General features: G+C 43.6%; 1 protein-coding gene and 1 pseudogene across 2 annotated transcripts; both read right to left on the bottom strand.

Annotated features, from left to right (window-relative positions):
• Positions 1–208: 208 nt before the first annotated feature.
• Positions 209–865, bottom strand: LOC116743638 (annotated as a pseudogene).
• Positions 866–8,404: 7,539 nt separating this feature from the next.
• AKIRIN1 (akirin 1) lies at positions 8,405–20,911 on the bottom strand. 2 transcript variants are annotated; one of them, XM_032647982.1, is made up of 5 exons: positions 20,555–20,907; positions 15,972–16,112; positions 13,540–13,674; positions 12,130–12,201; positions 8,405–11,464 (listed from the first exon to the last, which is right to left on the bottom strand). In XM_032647982.1, the coding sequence occupies exons 1-5, from the start codon at positions 20,772–20,774 to the stop codon at positions 11,454–11,456; spliced, it is 579 nt and encodes a 192-aa protein (XP_032503873.1). In that variant the 5' UTR covers positions 20,775–20,907; the 3' UTR covers positions 8,405–11,453. The 2 variants fall into 2 exon arrangements, with proteins under 2 accessions (XP_032503873.1, XP_032503882.1); XM_032647991.1 differs by lacking the exon at positions 15,972–16,112 and having other exon boundaries at positions 9,937–11,464; positions 20,555–20,911.
• Positions 20,912–21,212: the final 301 nt, after the last annotated feature.

Genomic DNA, 21,212 nt, shown 5'->3' with positions numbered 1-21,212 from the left:
GCTCTCGAGAATACCTAGTGTTCTCAAGCAGAGTGGGGCAGGGCCCAAAGCCCCTTTCCCTGTGGGCCTCCTTAAGGAGAAAAGGCTTTCGGGGAGCCCCCTTGGCAAGGGGTGCCAGAATTATTCGTAAAGGCACAGCTGGGGGCAGAGAAGGCACAAAGGCACAACTGGTGGGGGGCAGGGGCAGCCTCCAAGCTGACTGTCAGGGTCACAAGAGGACACGGGACCACCCACGCTTGCTAGGCATGGGGTTGACCCACGGCCTGGACAGCCTCAGCAAACACTTCCTTGACGCCGTCCTGCTGCAGGGCCAAGTACGCGAGGTAGCGCACAGTATGGATCTGCTTGGCCAGCACCTGGCCCTGTTCCTTCGGGCGTCATAGGGTGTCAGGCTGGGCTCTCAGGTCCTTCTTGGTGCCCACCAGGAGGATGGGCACATCGGGGCAGTGGTGGCACACCTCTGGATGCCACTTGTGCCACACATTCTCATAGGAGGGCGGACTGGCAATGGAGAAACAGATGACAAACATATTGGTCTGAGGGTAGGAGTGTCTGCGGAGGCGGCCCTACTCCTCCCGGCCCGCTGTGTCCCACAGGTGCAGGTTCACCGTGCGCCAGCCCTGCAGGCGCTATAACTGTCAAACGCTGTGGGGAGGTACTCCTTGGGGAAGATGGCCGTTGTGTAGCAGATGAGCTGGCACGTCTTGCCCACAGCCCCACCGCCTACCACCCTACACTTGATGCTCTCCATGGTGGGTGCAGCTGCTGCGGTGGAGGCTATGCCTCCTTCCCCTTCTGGGCCCCTCTGGATGCAGTGACCTGGTGCCCTCCCCGCCACAGGGGAGCTGGGGGCAGCAGCAGCAGCTCGGGGCTGGAGACTTCTTTTCAAGTGATGTGTTCTCAAAACTGTTTAGAGAAGTCTGGTGTTCCAACCTTGCCAGCCTCATTGTCCCAAATCCCCTGCCTAATGCTCCAACCAAGAGCTTGCTCTTCCCGTGTCTTCCAGGAAAAGTCCTGCCATCCAGTCTCTTTGATTTTTTTTTTTCTCCCTTCCCCTGGAATGACACCATTCCCCCCATCCCGTCTCCATTTTTGCATGCCAAATTCCTGCTCTGCTTCAGGACTTTTGCATAGGTTTTCCTCCAAAATGGATTAACTGTCCCCAAGCCCCGGGTCCATCCACTCTGGAGAGAATTCCTAAGGTCCCACAACGTTCTGGTTTTGTTCCAGCATTCCAATTCTCCCTTCCTTCCCCCTCATCAGGTATAGCCCACCTGAGATCAGTTTCAGTTCAGCTAGAATTTCCTGGGCACCTAATGCATGCCCGGCACAATACTGGAGGATTATGGAATTGGTAACTCACGGCCCTTGCCCACGAAATACTAGAGGTAGCAAGGTAGTGATCACCACCACCCCTTCCACTTCTCCCACTTTCTTAAGTTGGTGATATCATCTTCCCAGCCATTCAGGTAGGAAACTCTGAAGTTGTATTTTGCCTTTTCCTCATCTTTCATCCAATATTTAATTACTGGCCAAATTCTTTCAAATATTCCTTCAATAGGTTTCCAATTTCTTGCTTCCTTTCTGCCTCCCGGCTCCTCACTTCAGTCTGTTTTGCACTGACTAATCTTTCTAAAATACTAATTTAATTGAATCACTCCTTGGATACCAGGTAGGATAGATTAGCACAAAGATGGGCAACTTAAACACCTCCAAGGCCAAACAGAGCTAGCTCACTGTAAATAAATGAAAACAAAAGCATCATGATAAATAGTAGCTGGTACTTGGCCTCAGTTTAAGGGATGGAAGGAGTGTTGGGGAATGTGACAAACTGAAGAGCATATGTCCTGTCTAAAGGGGGCAGCAGCTACTCAGCTCCGTTCTGTTGCTGTCAAGAATCAGGGCCCCAAACTGTCTAGTCTTCAAAATTTTCAGGAGAAGCCAGAAATCTTTTGTTATTGTTTAAGTGTGAAACATTCCACTTTAAAAATATGGGGCAATTAATCTTTTTTTTTAAAGCGCTGACCAAACAAAACCCAGGATGGAAATGGCCTTGAGCTGCCAGATTTCAACCCTTGGTTGGAGGGAAAATTGCAGGCTGGAAAAGCAATTTACTTTAAACTCTGATGACTTTTTACATCCAGCCTTGCTCTCTTCTTACCCTCTCTTCTTAATGTTGCTAATTGCTTTTCTAAAAACTGAAATCTGATCATTCAAAAAACACTTCCTGAGCTCTTATCACACGGCCATGATCCTTGTTGAGCTCTTGGGACGAAGACACAGAATGCTGTGGTAAGTGATAAAACAAAAGATGAACAAAATAAGGGAGAACGCAAAGGAGGGGGTCATTCATATTGCTTGGTCTGCGTGTGAGGTGTATTCAAGAAAAGGTCCAAATTCTTGGGTTTGGTATTCAAGACCATGATCTGATTTCTTCCCATTTCTAAATCGTCAGATCCCATTGTTCACCAACCCCTACTCAATACCCTCGTGTTCTCAGCCATCCAGAATTGCTCTCATGCTTACAAACTTTGTAGGAGCAGTTTCTTCTGCCTGTAATAATCCCACTTGCTACCTTCCCACTGTCTCCCAGGCGAATGCGTAATTCGTCCGCATCGGTTATCGCACGGTTTTCTGTGAAAGCTTCCCGAATTCCTGAGCATTTACTAGGCCTTTGTTGAGGTCCCAGCAGCCGTTATATATTGTTTCCTATTATAGATGGTGTTAACACGCCGACCCCCTCCACTGGACCGTGCATTCAGACCCGGTGTCGGCGCGGCTGTGCAAAGATGTCGGTGACAGATCGTCTCCTCTCCCGCAAAGATGAGAAAACTACAATTCCCAGAAAACCCTACGTCAGAACGGAGCCTGCGCCGTTGCTATTCTGACAACGGGCGCCCGCTTGGATTCCTGCGCTTTGCGTTACGAGTGTTGTAACTCGGACGTTAGGGGCGAGTTGCCAGCTCTTGTAACGCCCGTCATTTATCTTTTATTTTCCTTGTTCTAAGATCCTCACGTGAAAGTGTAGTTTTACAACGAAATCAAAGGGTTTTATTCGCAGAGGCGCAAGCCTGAGCTGTCGCTTTCTTCATTCTGTATTCGGGAACCCGAAGCTCGGAGACCCGGTGGAACGGGACTAGGCGTTCGCCGCGGGGTCCAGCGACCTGTTCTTCCGCGACAAAGCCTTGCTCCCATCTTCAGAGTATAAGAGGATGGCTCAATGTTAATTGAAGGCCCCTATTCCCACTCCTCTGAAACCTAGCCTCAGCTGCTGCGTGGACGGTCACAGGCCATTTAACGTCCCCCTGGGTCTCCATTCGCTGGACTTCTGTCCTTGACCTATAGGATTTCCTCGTGTTTACACACCTCAGTCATAACCCGAGAAAAGCTTTTAACGCTACCTTTCTACAGGTAGGCCACCTATAATTTAGCACATTGGGAACTTTAGGTCTGTATCTGATACCACTGTCACACAGATTTGAATAAACTGGGTAGCCCGAAGATCCTAGCACATTTGGGGAAGACAGTGAGTTTGGAAACTTACCCCCCACCCTCACCCCCAAGTCAGAGCTATAGTATACTTTCAACAAAAGCAATAAGCAAAGTAATGTGAAAGAGAAAGTAATGGGTCCCAAGGCCTGGAATATGATGGAAATCAGAGTGACTGTTTAAGAAAGTTAAAAAGGGACTTCCCTGGCAGTCCAGTGGTTAAGACTCTGCGCTTCCAATGCAGGGGGCGTGGGTTCCACCCCTGGTTGGGGAACTAAGATCCCACATGCAGCGTCGTGTGGCCAAAAAAATAAAAAGTAAAATCATGCCATTTGGGGGTAGATAAAATATCAAGTCGAAGATGCAACAGAACCAAGAATCACTGAAGCAAACTGAAGTGGGGAGGAAAGGTGTGCCAGGCTTGTGGTAGGGGTAATCTGATGTTGGTAAACATTCCATCCCTAGAATTAAACTCCCCTCATTCTGATATGTGGAGCTATCTCTTGACTTCAATTAAGCTTCCCAAGTGACATGATTACATGAAGAAAACACACTAAGGCCAATGGGGAAGTCTACTGCACCTGACATATTTCTCATCATAAATTAACACACTGGAGTCTGGTTTTATAGACCAATATAGCTTTACTAGTCAGCTTTCCTGAGTACAGATCAAGGTAATTAAACTACCTGGAGGGAAGCTGCCGAGAGTGGCCTTCCCCTGGAAACACCCTGATTTCTCTGTCCAGGTGCACAGAATACTTACCAAAGCAAGTTTTATCACATTCCTGCCCAGAGACTGGGAGCCTCTCTAGGGTAAGGACGGCATCTCTCTTACCTTGGCTGCAGAGACAACCTGCAGAAGGCTTAAAGTAATTTGATCTGAGAGTTAAGGAAGTTTCAGGTAGTGCACTGACTACTGGAAAAGGGGAGGAGTAGCCACATAATTCATTTAGTCACTCATCATTTAAGAGCCAAGAATAGATAGATAATAGCTCAAGGTGCTACTAAGGGCTCAGTATAGTGGAAGAGTCATGTAGACCCATAAATGCATTACATGATTACCTTCCTCAGAAAGGTCTCTCTTACCACCCAATTTAGGCATCCAGTTACTCTCTCTCATTCCCATTTTATTTTCTTCAAACACTTTTAAATCTTGGATGAAACAGTGTACTAGTTTGCCTTTCTTGCCTCACAACAGTGTTAAGCACCGTGAGAGGAGGGACTGTCCAGCTCAGTGATATGTTCCTAGTGCCCAGAACAGTACTTGGCAAACAGTAGGTGCTCAATAAACATTCATCAAATGACTAAGTAACACTGCCTTCAAGAAGGGAGCAGAAAGACAACTGCCACTTGAGTAGGCCATTTGTCAAGTGAGAAGGCGTTAATTCCAGGCAGAACAGGAGCACCATGAAAATTGACAGTTGGAGAGGAAAATTTAATAATCCATGCAAGAGCTAACCAGAACCTTTAAGAATAGGTGGATTGGGCTTCCCTGGTGGTGCAGTGGTTAAGAATCCGCCTGCCAATGCAGGGGACGTGGGTTCGAGCCCTGGTCTGGGAAGATGCCACATGCTGCGGAGCAACTCAGCCCGTGTGCCACAACTACGGAGCCTGCGCTCTAGAGCCCGCGAACCACAACTACTGAAGCCTGCGTGCCTAGAGCCCATGCTCTGCAACAAGAGAAGCCACCACAATGAGAAGCCCGCGCACTGCAATGAAGAGTAGCCCCCCACTCGCCGCAACTAGAGAAAGCCTGCGTGCAGCAATGAAGACCCAACACAGCCAATAAATAAATTCTTTAAAAAAAAAAAAAGAATAGGTGGATTTAAGAGAATCTGTGAAATACAAAACACAAGACAAAACCCATCAACAGCAGCAGCTATGGAATTGGGCTGGATTCGTTAAATTGGGGGCATAGACAAACCAAGCCAATAGAAAAAGGATCTTTGAAAATGTCCCAGTGGGAATGTGTGCCACGCTCTTAGCCAGGCAAAGCCAGAGCCATGTTTAATCATCCTTCCCAATCAATGTTCAGGCCTTTGTTATCTCCGACTGGACAAAAACAGAGGCCCTTAACTGGTCAATCTGTCTCTAATTTGGTATTTGCCCTTCTGTACTCACCTGTTTCCCCCAAACTCTTCAGATTCCTAAAGAGGAATGGTCAAACTCCTAGTTGTAAAAGCCCTTCATTATCTAGCCCCTACTACCCAGCTTCTAGCTCTTTTCCCAATCTACATGCATTTCCTACTCTGGCTGACACAAGAATGTTGTCCCTGCACACCAGCATGATTTCCCATCACCCAGCCTTTGCTTATTTCAAGCCCCAATTACTACTTTTGCCTGAGCCCTATTCACCCTTTAAAACCTCACTCCAATGGAGAACAGGATGGAGGTTCCTTAAAAAGCTAAAAATACAACTACCACACGACCCAGCAATCCCACTACGGGGCATATACCCTGAGAAAACCATAATTCAAAAACAGTCAAGTACCACAATGTTCACTGCAGCTTTATTTACAATAGCCAGGACACAGAAGCAACCTAAGTGTCCAACGACAGATGAATGGATAAAGATGTGGCACATATATACAATGAATATTACTCAGCCATAAAAAGAAACGAAATTGAGCTATCTGTAGTGAGGTAGATGGACCTAGAGTCTGTCATACAGAGTGAAGTAAGTCAGAAAGTGAAAAACAAATACTGTATGCTAACATCTATATATGGAATCTAAAAAAAAAAAAAAAAGGTTATGAAGAACCTAGGGGCAGGACAGGAATAAAGATGCAGATGTAGAGAATGGACTTGTGGACACGGGGAGGGGGAAGGGTAAGCTGGGATGAAGTGAGAGAGTGGCATGGACATATACACACTACCAAATGTAAAATAAATAGCTAATGGGAAGCAGCCGCATAGCACAGGGAGATCAGCTCGGTGCTTTGTGACCACCTAGAGGGGTGGTAGAGGGGCAGGATAGGGAGGGTGTGAGGGAGATGCAAGAGGGAGGAGATACAGGAATATATGTATACATATAGCTGATTCACTTTGTTATACAGCAGAAATTAACACATTGTAAAGCAATTATACTCCAATAAAGATGTTAAAAAAAACAAAAAACACCTCGCTCCAAGTCTACCACCCTGAATGAAGCCTTCCCTGATCACTGTTGCTTACTTAGAACCATCTACCATCTTTTCTTTTCCTTGGTCCACTACCTGTACCATTTACCCAACACTTAGCAGCTTTTACCTTGCTTACCTTCTTTGCTAGATGGAGCTCCTTCTCAGCAGTCAAGATCCATCTGACTAAGTATTTATTTATGTTAATTCCAAGTCAGATACTGGGGATACAGGACTTCCCTGGTGGCACAGTGGTTAAGAATCCATCTGCCAATGCAGGGGACACAGGTTCGAGCCCTGGTCTGGGAAGATCCCACATACTGCAGAGCAACTAAGCCCGTGCGCCACAACTACTGAGCCTGATGCTCTAGAGCCACAAGTGCTGAGCCCGCATGCCATAACTACTGAAGCCCACACGCCTAGAACCCATGCTCCACAAGAAAAGCCACTGCAATGAGAAGCCCGCCCACTGCAACGAAGAGTAGCCCCTACTCGACGCAACTAGAGAAAGCCTGTGTGCAGCAATGAAGACCCAACGCAGCCAAAAAAAACAAATAAAAATTAAAAAAAAAAAAAGATACTGGGGATATAAGACAGACTAGGACTACTTAACAGAACTTGTCAGGCTTTTAAAACTCAACTCATAGGGTATTCCCTGGCGGTCCAGTGGTTACGACTCGGTGCTCTCACTGCCATGGGCCCGGGTTTGATCCCCGGTCAGGGAACTAACATCCCACAAGCTGCTCAGTGTGGCAGAAAAATAAACAATAAATAAATTTTAAAACACATATATCTGTCCTCCATAAATACATAACTCAGAAGACACCAGTAATGCTTGCTGAATGACTGGAAAACATTCAAAGCCAAATAAACATGTCTTTCCCTACTTTTCTCCCATTAACATGAAGGCACACTGGGTACCATGCCTCAGGAAATGTGGATCAGCCTACTGCTAAGACCAACTAGACAACAGCTGCAATATAAAAATCATTTTCTTAAAAGCATAAAAAGGCTAACTAGGTAATGAGGAATTACTGAGACAAAATCTAGATAAGAACCCAGAGAGCCTAGAACTCAAAGCATCTCTTTCTCTTAAGGCATTTGCCAATCTGGAAATAGCCCCTGGGTGCCTGAACTACGCTTTTAGGAGCCTCATGGACTGACAGGGACAACTGCAGCTATAGGAGACTACACATACTTTGAAGGCCTTTTCAAGGGAAGAACCACCAGGGCAGCACAGAAGTCACTGTTCCTTAACAGTATTTAACAATCTTTAAACCCATGCTATCTGATAAAATTCTCACACTCACCTTTGTAACTAAAATTTCAAAATTAAGTATACTAAAGATACAACAACTGGTCATTCTAAAGAGTATGCTCCCTGCCCTCATCCTAGAGAATCATTCCTCTAAAAAGTTCGTTAGCTCTTTCTGTAAGATGTTCACTTTGGCAACCAGTTTACATTTGTAAGCAGAATTTTTCATCATACCTCAACCTGAGGTGTGACTCCCCCATCCATGATGCACCAAATTTGCCTTGTTTGTGAGATTTCTCAAGTGTCTATCAGTGCTACAGTGCAGGGGCCCACACACTTTTCTATAAAGGGCCAGAGAGTATTTTCAACTCTGTGGTCCATACTGTCTCTTGCTCTGGAGTTGCAGTATGAAAGCAGCCACAGATGCAAACAAATAGGCGTGGGCAGTGTTCCAATATAACTTTATTTACAAAAAATAGGCCATAGTTTGCTGATCCCTGCTGAGTAACAAAATACAGATTCACTGAAAGGCATTACTGAATTCATTTGTCATTTACCTTTTATTTTTTAGTCAAACACTTAAAAAGTACAAATTCTAATAAGAGAATGTGAGATTTGATGTTAACAAGGGGCTATTCGTTCTGGAAAGTTGAGAATCACCACTGCAGAAAGAGGTTTTGGTCTTCAGATCTGATGAAGACCACTGTAAAGAAACCTGCTGTAACATTTTCAAGTGCATATTATATGCCCCAACCTGTGCTAAATATAAGTACTTTCTTTACATGGACTATTTAATCTATTTGAAAACAAACCCCAATGATGTACATACAATTAACCCTCATTTTACAGATAAGGAAACCGTGGCTCAGAAAGTTCAGTAGCTTGGCAAGGCTCACATAGCAAATTAGTGGCAGAGCAGACTAAACTCTAGGGCTACAAACATCCAAAGGCCATTCCTTTAGCTACTATTCTAAACAACCAATCCTCCCTGGTGGGCAGAGAAGATTCACTGTGTGTGGAAGGTTGGCCCAAGTTCATGTGTCTTCTGATGTTCTTCTTTTCCTGGGAGCTCTTGACAATTATGACTGCCTCACAAACTTTAATCTCCCCTGTACTCCTCTGACCTAGGTATGCATGGACACTTACTCCTTTCATTCCCCTTAAGGTGAAGACTTTACTTAAAGATAATAAATGGAATTCAAACAGAAAAAAATTTTAACTAGCTCACTAGATACAGATCTTCTGAGACCACAGGTTCTGGCCCATCCTTACGGTCTCCGTACGTTGACTTCTTCCCCGGGCCTTGACCTATTTCCATGAGACAAAGACACATCCCCACCTGGGAATGCCCCTATGTTCAAGCCCTAGAAATCAAGGTCTAGGAAAAAACACCTTTCACTAGTCTAAGGCTTACCTCACAGGTCCCCATTTTCTGACCTAGGAGTCATCTTCTCTCTGCATAAAACATTAAACAAACATGTCCAGTCCCTTTTGAGGAGATCCCAAAACCCAGCCATGGTGGCGTGGTCTTACTCTGTGGCCCCCAAAGGCAACCATATGACAATAAAACAGCCTAACAACACTAGGTGCAGTGAGAGGGTGTCTGTCATTTTCCTTATAGAAACCTACTCTATTTCCCACCCAGCAGCCATTTAGTAGGAATGGGGCTGACAACTGCAAGAGTGAATGAACATATCACACTGATTCTGTAACAAGAAAACTTCAGTGAGGCAGCGTTCCCCATTTCTGGCCCATCCTTCAGGACTTCGGATGGCCCCCACAGCTGCCCTGCCCTTGTTTTAGGGCGACTATCCCACTGTGAGGCCACTCCCATTACAGCCACTGCTATTCTCCTCTTCCAGGAACAAGTGACTACCCTGGAAAAACAAGAGATGAAACACACTGCCCTTCAAATATGAAGTAAAAATAATTCTTTAATTATTAAAAGATCACTTCTGGGCTTTAAAAAGTCTTTAAATCTTAAATGTAATGTTGAAATAGGGAAATGGTTATAGCAGCCTCACATAAATTATTTGAATTAATAAACATTATCACAGTATTAAGAAGGCAAGGTAAACAAATAGCTTAAGTATTTTATTTGTTTGCAACTAAGCTTGTTAACACTATATAATGAAAATGTACAAAGAATAATGTTGCAGTTTTTGGTTAGATTTAAGTCAAAGACATTCATTAATAAGGAATCTTCGAATGTGAATATTCCAGAAACTTCTCTAAGCCATCTGATCAGGACAACTGTCTCTGAATATTACCTTACTTTGGAAGGTACTGGCATACATTTGAATTAAACACAGTTTTTTTCAAAATAAGCCTTAATTAAAAAAACTATTCTATATTCAAACTAAAACAATTTTAATAGAACTTTCCTTTCCAGAAACAATAATAAAGGAAACAAGGCATTTTGTAAAACGTGGTCCTGAACAAGTCACAGTAAAAAATAAATGTATACTTAACTTCCACCTCCTCAAAACAGAGGTTACTTTCTGTTCCTCAGCCTTGGAAATAAGGTGAAGAACAGTCTGTAAGCAACTTCGGGCAGGGGGTTGCCAAAACAAAGCTCAAGCAATTGAACATGGACATCTCTTAAAAGAATTTGGGGGAACCTGACCAAAGGATCCAAATTCTATTTCTAATAAGTGATAACAAAGGTGAAGTGGCGCCTCCCAAGTAGCAGTGCCTCAGGGGCGTGGCCCAGCCCCATGCTCGCCTTTGTCATGCTCCCAAGCAAAGCCTGATGCTCCTCCTCCAGAGGAGACTCTCTTCCTTCTTAGAGGTTCAGTGTCCAGGGAGCTCCTTGTGTGAATGAGGTGAGCACAGACTCCACGTGGGTATTTTAAGGCTTGGAGTCAAAGTAATGTTCTAACACAGCTAGGCAGAGTCATGTGTCAAATGGCCTGTCTCGGGTTTGTTCTAATTCCTCACCACGCATTTGTAGACCTAGGACCACAGACCTTTGCTATGTCGTCATAATCACATCTAATGTCCATCCTAACTTATGATTCATATTCTGTGCCTGGAACCAGTCCCTGTATTTAACAATAACACCTACACAGCAAACAATCCACTGTTACAACTTATATGGTCACAAAACATTAATGATCTTCTGTAGACCAAGGAAATGTTTTTAACCATAATTGTCGTGCATCAAATTCACAGCCAGAATCCCCAAGATCAAAAAAATTTGCACAATACAAATAATAACTTAAAATACACATACACACACATACACACACTCTCACACACACTTCTTACAGAACTGTGCTTGGGGAAACTCCATTTGTTGAGTGCCACTGAGGGCATATTTTGCTAAACTGCTGCTCCAGGTATTTTTGTTTGGAAAATCTATCACAGTAGGGCACAGCTGTTTATTGGATGAGCAGAAAAGAAACATATGCTTGTGGCAACCGGAAAGTTTTAAGGTCTTTCAAGTTGTATAAAATGGACCTGCAGAAACATTTAAGTGTTCTCAGGATGCAAAGTTGGAGCTGAAATGTGATATCAAACCAGTTGCAAAAAGTGTACAGCAGCCATCTCTTGAGGTCAAACCTGGTACCCAGATATGCAAGAAAGCTTCAGGACACATCTATAAATTAGGAATAAAAAACAAACGAGTGTAAGAATACTAAAAATATAGTGTCATGCTTTTTAAATATTAACTAACGGTAAATGTGATAAACAGTAGAGGATATCAATCACCACTAAAGAGGTCCTAAATTCGCAAGAATTTAAGAAACTTGACTCAGACTCAGTTTACATATATAGCTATTTATAATTTCTGTTTTGAGTAACAGGTAGTTGCAAGATGTTTAGAATTAAGAAATTCTGACCACACACTTGATAAGCTGGCTTAAGGACTCAACTTTCATAAATTAACAATTGAAACTACCTTTCTGAGGGAAAAGCCAGGTATTAAACAAATTGGCACTGAAGTCAGACCACCTGGGGTTTTAATCCTGGCTGAACCACTAGCTGTATGAGCCTGGACAAATTATTTAAATTCTTTAAATGCTATCCTTACCTGTAAAATGGGACTAGGAATAGTTCCTCCCCCACAGGGTAATTGTGGATTAAATAAACTTTGTGAGGATTTAAAGGGTTTAGCACAGTGCTGGACATATAAGTATTCTTTAAATGTTATCTATTATTTTACTTCACAGGGGCTTTCTGCTCTCAGGAGACAAGGTACTCAGTGTCAAAATCTTGCTCTTGGAAGTTGAAAAATTCAATGAAAAACTTGGCAATACTTACAGCTTGTTGGCCTTGTCCCATATCGTCGCATAATCTGATCATGTGTGAATTTCACAAAAGATTCATATTGTTCTGTGAGGGGAAAGACAGTATATACTATCCCCAGAAAATCTCCCGCAGTTTTTCAAGAATCAAGGGTCAGAATCACATCTAGCTTCCCAGTTTATATTATCCACGCTCAGGCCTTGCTTGTAATGGTCACTCTGAGATCCGTTCCTTTCTCTTAGGTCCCAGAGCCAAATCCCTGGCTCCTAGGTTTGGTCACTGATCATCGCTAACATTTTCCTTATAATCTCACCCCTGCTATAATTCCATCTCCTGCTAATGGCTTCCCAAGATAGACAGCTGTTCTCACTACCACAAGCCAGCAAATTTTAGTATATCTCCTATAGGACATGAAGCTTGAAGCTCTTTTCTGCACTCTATCTTTTCTATAAATTTCAACATACAAACTGAGTTGAGTGATAGAGGTGGAATGGCTAGAAAGCTAAGAGAAAATTCCACATTACCTAATTGCAGACAGTTCCACAGAAGTACCTTCTGAAGGGAAACTCAGTAAAAAGACAGACATCCAAGAACACAGAAGTGACTTACAGCCAGCTGGTCTAAACAATTTTGGAGTGGGGGTAGAATAGGGGAATGACATACTACAGCTACTTCTTATAATACACATTGTTAGTATATTAAAGGATCAAAAAAATGTTACTATAAAGAAATTCATTTAACTCTGTTGTTAAATCAACAGTTCTCAATTTAAAGCCGACCAATTAACATTCTGTGGTGTGGGCCACCACATGAGGAAACAATACTTACAGGAAGAAGCTGTTGCCTAAAACCTCTCTGATCACAACATCACCCTCTTTCACTAAACAGGTACTACTTCCTATTCCTGATTTAGATCTCTTCCTTTCACAAAAGGGTCTACTGGTTGCCATCACTAATCACTCTTTGTTCTAGCCTGTGCGGTGCTTTCCAGACTTTTAAAGTACCTCTAAATCACAGGATGCCTGACTTCCCACATCCATAAAGTGACTCCCACCAGGAAGTCTGAATGTGTAGACTATACTCTTCCCAACCACCTGTTGGGAGGTCAGCATGATTCCTACCACCTGTTTACCCACCAGCTTGCCCGAATAACCTACTTGATGCCTTTATTCATATGGAAAATTCCTGAAAGAAAAGCTTGGCTTATCTTGTTTCAGAAACGTAAATGAAAAGTCCTTCCATATAAAGTATAAATAAAATGTTTAGAATGCAAAAGAGAGTAACCAAAGAGAGAAAATTAATACTCACGATTCATTAAACCTTCTGGAATTAAGTCTTACGCTTTTTCTAAGTTACCATTTACTTAACTGGGATTAATCCTTACAGAACCCTATTAACAATGGCATAGTCACTGCCTCAGCCTACCTGCTAGTTTGGTATTGAGGATTTGCTCATATTCCTCCCGAATTTTATCTTCATAGTCTTTTAAGAGACGCTCACATATTATTCCAACTTGTCGGAGGGTAAAGGTGGGCTGGTCCTTCTTCATCCAGGAGGAACCTGGCCAAAAGACATACTTAGTTTACATATACATTCTAGCTCTAGGGTTCTGAATTAGTAACTATGCAAAGAGTCCTAGGATATAAAAATTGTTTAGAAAAATGATATTTTCCACTGCTTTACATGGAATAGTTTCACAAAGTTCTGACATTCATTCTACAAGGCAAGGCTGAAGGTAAATTAAGAAGTAGGAGGAAAGTATATTCAGATGTGCTAAATGATCTGCACACAGAAAAACAGTTCTGATGCCATAACCATCCGAGCCCATACAGGATGCTCACTTGGTAAAGAACAAGAACAAAAAGGTTAAAGCTGATACAAAGCCTCTAGTTTGAATTAGAGAAAGTAGATTCACAATATAAGAGCTACCCAGATCTTTGGAGATCGTCTACACCTATGTTTAATCATGGTGGTTCATCATAATTATCTGTAGAATTAACAACAACAAAAAAGATACATATGTCGATTTAATTCTGGGGTAGGTCTTAGGCATCGTTTAAGTTCCACAGGTGATTCTGATAAGAAATGGTTGACTTCCCCAATATAAAAAACTGTTAGCTAAGTCACTGACGAATGACAAAAGGAGATGATTAGGCACTACACATCTCATCCTTGATCCCTTTTGAAACTAGGTTGAGAAAAATGAAATGTTCATTAGACTGCAGCTGGAAACCAAAATTTCCCCTGGGATGCCAGATGGAAATTGGCTTCCTGATCATGATAAAAGCAGCAGCTCTGTTGGCAGCCCAGTTCTGAGTTTTCCTCAAAGCTCAGCCTAGAATCTGTTTCTTCAGCCCTCTTAGTCTATAAACCAGTTAACGTCTTGAAACAAATCGTTTTTTGCTTAAACCAAAATTTTTTCTCTACAAATAAAACCTGCAAAACATCTAGTCAGTAATTATTTATAATTGTTTCTCTACCCGTAACATATTTTATTACTTCAAAATGATATTACTAAAATCCGAAGAGAATATTAAGGAGAGACGTGCTAGCTACAACCATTGAAGGATCTATCACTCATGTATGGGCAAGAGCAATTAATTGGAAAGGGTGTTGTTTGAGGGTCAAGACCTTTGGGTTATAAGAGGACAATTTTTTTTTAAAATGTATTTATTTTTTATTTATTTATTTTTGGCTGCATTGGGTCTTTGTTGCGGTGTGTGGGCTTCCCACTGTGGTGGCTTCTCAGGTTGTGGAGCATGGGCTCCAGGCACACGGGCTTCAGTAGTTGTGGCTCGTGGGCTCTAGAGCGCAGGCTCAGTAGCTGTGGCGCAGAGGCTTAGTTGCTCCGCGGCATGTGGGATCTTCCCGGACCAGGGATCGAACCCATGTCCCCTGCATTGGCAGGCGGATTCCCAACCACCATGCCACAAGGGAAGTCCCAAGATGACAATTTTTAAAAAAATTATTTGTGGTGAAATTCACATAAAATGAACCATTTTAAAACTGAACAATTCAGTGGCATTTAGTATAGTCATAATTTCTACAACCACCACCCCTATCTAGTTTCAAAATATCTCCACCACTCCAAATAACACCCCTTACCCATTAAGCAGTTTGTCCCCATTCCCCGCTCCCCCTATCTCCTGGCCAACATCAATCTGTGTTCTGTAAGGAGACAAGTTTTAATCAAGGTAATTTTTAATAACTCTTAGAACTGTTATAAAGTAGAATATTCTGTGAGGAAACAAATATTCTCCTCTACTGTTAAAGTAGGCAGAGTCCACCACCAGTGGTGATGTTTGGGCCCTGGCCTGTTGACTATTTACAGGGATATGGCAGGCAAGACTCATGGCTGAACTATGTGACCATGAAGGTTCCCTCCAACCCTGAGATTCTATTTTTGAGCCATCCTCTCTGACCACCTGTCAATATTACAGAGCAGTGCTGTCACACAACTTTCTGCAATAACGGAAATGTTCTGTAGTGCTGTCTAATACAACAGTTACACGTGGCTACTAAGTACTTGAAATATGGCTACCACAGCAAGAAACTGAATTTAAATTTTAAGTAATTTAAAATTAAACAGCTACATGTGGCTACTGGCTACGGTATTATATGCTGCAGTTATAGAGGGTACTCTTGAACTGGGTGGAAGGAAGCCCAGTCAAATCAACCTAAGGTCTTTTGCAATTTCATGACTCCATGGTTTTAAAAGTATTTATAAGTAGTAATACAATGAACACACTTTATCAATTTTATTACTTTAGATGAAATCAATTCTGGTTTAGGAAACCATCATTTTAATTACCACTTACAAACTCTTAAATGGATGGTGCACACTAAAACATGCTTACCTGGCGAACTAGGTGCTGTGAGTGCTGAGGAGTGAGGCTGACTTTCCGAAGTACAAGCTTCACTCTGATTAAGAACAACTTCTAAATGTCTCCACCTCTGATAACGACTGTATTCTTGTTTTATGTTCTGAAAAATTTGCTCTAATAAAAAAGAAACACACTTGAGCATTCACTTTACTGTGTTACTTCTTCAAGCTTCTTGTCCCTCCTCCCATGTTATATTAACAAATGTGTTTATACCAGATAAAGCACTCCTCCTATAATCCCCAAAATGTTTCCTCTTGTTGCCACTATTTCAGTAATACATAGGATAGCAGCTATTTTGGCATAAACCACCCAGGTAGTTCCCTTTGCTTCTTTTCCTGTGACAATGAAGACCAGATCTGCTGTTTGCTGTAGGATTAAGTAGGACAACTTACAGCAACAAACAATCAAAACCATCCTTAGCTTCTTCACCTAATAAGAAGTAATTTTTGATCTCCTCTGAGTTGCACAACTTCACAAACAAGGGTATTAGGAACAAGTCTCTTACACCAAGGCCTTCTAACAATGAAACTCTTGTCCTGTTTGGGATTTAAGATCTTTGGAGAAGAGGAGAGCGGAAACCATTATGTTCACAGCCTGGACACTGACCAAGAGAAGACCTGAGGTTACTGCTTGGAACTGATGGTCAGAGCTTAGAAAAGAATTTTCTGATCCTAAAAGAGGCAATATTTGGTAGGATTCAGATGACTATTCTGTGTCAAGGTAATCATAAACTAATTTGTTAATGCTATTAACGGAGTCCAGGACATACAAATCACTAACCACCTTGAAGGCCACTCCTAGAGACAACACAGAATCTGGAAAGATGTGGTTTTCAACAAGTTTTTTGGGGTTTTTTGATAGAATATGTATTCACTTTCCAGATCATAAAGCCTCCTTATAAAAAACAAAAGCCAGGAAATTATATCACCCCCCCACTTACATTATTCTAATATATACTTTGCTATAACAATTTTTTTTTAATGGGGGTAAGTGTTGATAATGCCATTTTGCTATGTGACTGTGACCTTGGGAAATCATTCAGGATCTTTAGCCTAGTACTTCAAAACAAATGTTAGGGACTTCCCTGGTAGCACAGTGGTTAGGAATCCACCTGCCAGTGCGGGGGACACGGGTTCAACCCCTGGTCCGGGAAGATCCCACATGCTGCGGAGCAGCTAAGCTCGGGCGCTACAGCTATGGAGCCTGCGCTCTGCAGCCCATGAGCCACAGCTACTGAGCCCACATGCCACAACTAAAGCCCACGCGCGCCTAGAGCCTGTGCTCCGCAACAAGAGGAGCCCCCACTCGCTGCAACTAGAGAAAGCCTGCACGCAGCAACGAAGACCCAACGCAGCCGAAATTAAAAAATAAATAAATTTATAAAAAAAAAAAAAACAAATGTTAAATGCCTACCCAATAAAGTTGTGAGAATCAACACCAAAGACATTAACAATGCCATAACAAGTGATGGTACAGTCCAGGGACTGACATGAACTCAAACTAGCTCCACACGTAGCTAAACTCCAGAACTCTCAAGCCTGAACACTGGAACAATGCAGGATTAGCAAAGCTTTCCTTTCAGAATGCTATGAAGTTCATATTTTAGATCCCTGAATTTATGAAGTCTTTGCTTCATCTTTAAAATGCATTATTCTCCAAGCACATACTTGCCAGAATCAATACAAGGATGTAAGGAACTGCAAAGAATTGAAACAAGAAAGGACAAGTATGAGGACAATGCTCATAAGAACAGAAGGTCTTTGATAAACTTCTAACTGCCTCCTGTACAGCAAAGTGAACAAATGGAAAGACACAACATTAAGGCTGGTAGAAGGACTGGGAAGTCCAAGAATCTAAACATGGTAGTATGCACAGGAGAAAAAGAAGTAGCTGTGACTTTCTTCCCGAGCAGGCCAAGGCATTTTTTTCTTTAAAAAGAAAAATGCAAATTTCTTTTTAACAGTGGATAATAATTTAAATTCTTGCCTCCCGTTATTATTTGAGGTTGTGCTTCCAGCTTATATCAGACTAAGCCCATCTTCAAAATTTTACAATGACTCCTAGTTGCTACAGACCAAATTCAAACTCTTGAACATGGCATTCCATGCCTTCCAAGACTGGGCCCCAAATTATTTTTCCAGTTCCACTACAACCGAGTTGCATTAAACTATCCTTTCCTTCACCTGTGGGTTTTCTAGCCTTTGCTCTAGCAGTTTTCCTTTGCTTGAACTGGGGCGGTCTCTCCCCCCAACATTATTCAAGACCCAGCTAAAATGCTACCTTTCTGGAAGTTATTCTCCAACCCTCAAGTCATGATCAATTAACTGCTTTGCATCTAGACTCCCTCCATGTTTACAAACATTTCCTGGAGATCAGCAAACCCCTTCCATGTCTGGTATCCATCTAGCTCCTTTAAGCAATGAAAGGCTTAATTTTATAGGCTCCTTCCATAAAAAAGTGCTATGATACATATCTTTTTTTTTTTAAGTTTAGTAAGAACATAGTTTCTTGACTATTTCTGAGAGAACTTTTTTTTTTTTTGAGAGAACTTTTGAGTTAACAAGTAGGATATTTTGATATGAAGTCACTGATTTTTAAATTCACTTTTCTATTAGTTGGCTTTATTCTTTCTTTTTTTTTAGCAATTAACATTTCCTCCCCCATTCTTCCTTTTTAATCCAGAAGGCATCTTTCTCTTCAGCCAAAGAAAGAACCAAATTATTCAGTTTCTTTCATGACAGAACCATAACTGATCAACCTTTACAAATGAATATTTTTAATAAAATATTTTAACACAAAATGACTAAGAAATCTATGCAAAAATTAAATTTTAAGATTAAAAAAACAGCGACGCCATTACAGCACCCTGCCATATTTAGGCTTCCAAATACATTGAACAATCACTTAGTAAGCATCTGCTATATTATGAACTACCATAAAATTAATCTAGAGGGTAGTATTGGAAGAAATAAAACATTTACATAAATTCCATTGAGACAGATAGGGCAAGTACTAATTCTATTTTGCAGAAGAGAGATCCAGAAAGATTATGTGACTCTCCTTGGGTATCTGTAGGAGCAGTGGAAGAAAAAAATAATCACTTCAAGAGGACATCTATGTACCCTGCTTTTGCAAACATTATTTCATTCAGTACATAAGGCTTTGCAACAATAAGTGATCAGGGAATTTAAAGTAGAATAGAGTTCCTTATGGAGCAGGGTTAGTCAGGTAATGGAAGACTTGAAGAAATGACTGTATTTGGATTAACAAACAGAAGGTGAAAACATCATGATGGAAGACAGGATACAGGCACAGCCAAGTGGGTCTGGGGGAAAAGAGCAAAGGCATAGTTTGGGGAAAAAAATGTATAAAAGACTGACTAGGTAAGAAATGGTTAGAGTTGATAAATCCTTTGAATGCCAGGATAAAGAAGAGATAAGGTGAACACAAGTAAGGATACAGTGCCTAGGAGAGCCTGGCTGGCAACTGCTGGGATCTTGGTGTGAGAGGATGAGGGCCTCAAATCTGCATCGTGGATACACAGAAGGAGGAAATAATGGCTAAAGACACTGGTAACTGAAAAGGGGCAAGAAAGAATGATTTTAAGGCAACCTCAAGGTTTTGACAACGCTTGAGGAATAGAAAAACCCACACAAAGAAATGACTTGCCAAAGTCCAGTTTTGAGGCACCCCCCGCCCCGCATTTCCGGAAGCCCTTTAAAACTGCTAACTATTCATTCTGATGCACTTTCCCCTCTACTCCTGCGCAATGGTTAGGGGTTCGGGTTTTTTGTTTTTTTTTTTTAACTTTATTGTCACACCAGTTCTCCTCCTTCCTTGGCCTATGTGGAATCCCTATTGAAGGAGAATCTCTCTGTTACGGATGGTTGAATTCCTGCTTCCGGAACCTCTGTATGTTTAAGGATTCTCAAATTCTAGCTAACGACCTACCGATTTCAAGCCATATATGGTACAGGACCACAGCCATACAATAAAACAGGGCCAGTCTCTTAGAAACAGGTTGAAATCGGCTTCCACGCCTTCGACGGCGGCCTTAAGTCCCTACAGACTTCTGGAAATCAGGTCTCCCTACAAGCCACAGCAGTGCTGCACAGCACGCACTCAGGCCCCCTCCCAGCAACCCGCCCCCAACCCCACACCCTCAAGGCCGGGTTCGTGAGCGGAATCCAATTTTCCATGGCCCACTGGATCTGCAGGGTGGCTCAGTGCAGGCGCGGGCAGCGGACGCAGGAAGGGCTACGGGGGCTGCGAGGGCCCCGAGCGGCCGGGGATATTCCCATCCTCCTCCCGCTGCCCACCCCCCTAGGCTCTCCAGCTCCAAGAAAACCGAAAACCGACACTGTGGCCACCCTACGCCTCCCGGATGTCTCCCATCCCCGGAAGCGACCAGGCCCAGCGACACCCCAGTTCCCTTTGCTCAGGGCAGAGAAGGGGTCCGCGAGTGAATTAGCCTAGCGTTCATGAGCTTCCCTCCCCCACCCCCTTCAAAAAAATGCCTGGGCCTGGCTTCCTGCCAAGCCCGCAGCGTAGGTTACCCGGGGTTGGAAGGCGCCGCTCGCTGCCGGGCGGGGCGGGCTGCTGCAGAGTCGGCGGTGGGGTCTGCGCCTGAAGCAGCGGCGGCGGCTCGGCGTCCGGGGGCCTGAGGCCCGGAGTGGGGCCGGGCAGAGGGGCGCAGCGCCGCCGTTTCGGGGAGCCGGGGCTCAGCAGCGCCGCCTCGAACTCCATAGGCCGCTTCAACGTCGCCCCACACGCCATGCCGCTGAAGGGCCAGGGACCAGGAGCCGACGCGACTTTAACTGCGGCCCAACCTCCCGCTCCTCAGCGGAGCCCGCAAGCCGAGCCGGCTCCAATGGCGGCTCCAGCACCGGCAAAGGCGCTGGCCCCGCCTCCTGGGACGTCACGGGCCCTCGCCACCGCCCAGAACAGGGGGAGGAAGCCGGAAGGGCCGCTCTGGGAGGTCAGTGAGCACGTTCCGGCCCGCGGCGCCCTCTGCTGAGGAAATGGAAAGGCCTGGGCGGATAGCTTGGTCACCAAGCAAGGTCGGGAAGGCCCCAGCCACTGCCGCTCCCAGGGTCCCATCGTCCCCCCATCTTCCTGAGCAGACGCGCCGGGGTGGCATCTTAGGTTTTCGCACCTGCGCGAACAGGCATGGGGGAGGGGAGAGTTGGCGGGGCTTGTCCAGAGGCCGCGGGG

The sequence above is a fragment of the Phocoena sinus genome, chromosome 1 (genome assembly GCF_008692025.1).
Source record: "Phocoena sinus isolate mPhoSin1 chromosome 1, mPhoSin1.pri, whole genome shotgun sequence".
In the NCBI taxonomy this organism is placed as follows: domain Eukaryota; kingdom Metazoa; phylum Chordata; class Mammalia; order Artiodactyla; family Phocoenidae; genus Phocoena; species Phocoena sinus.
The sequence above is the reverse complement of the archived record's forward strand: the minus strand, read 5'-3'. Positions and strand labels throughout refer to the sequence as shown.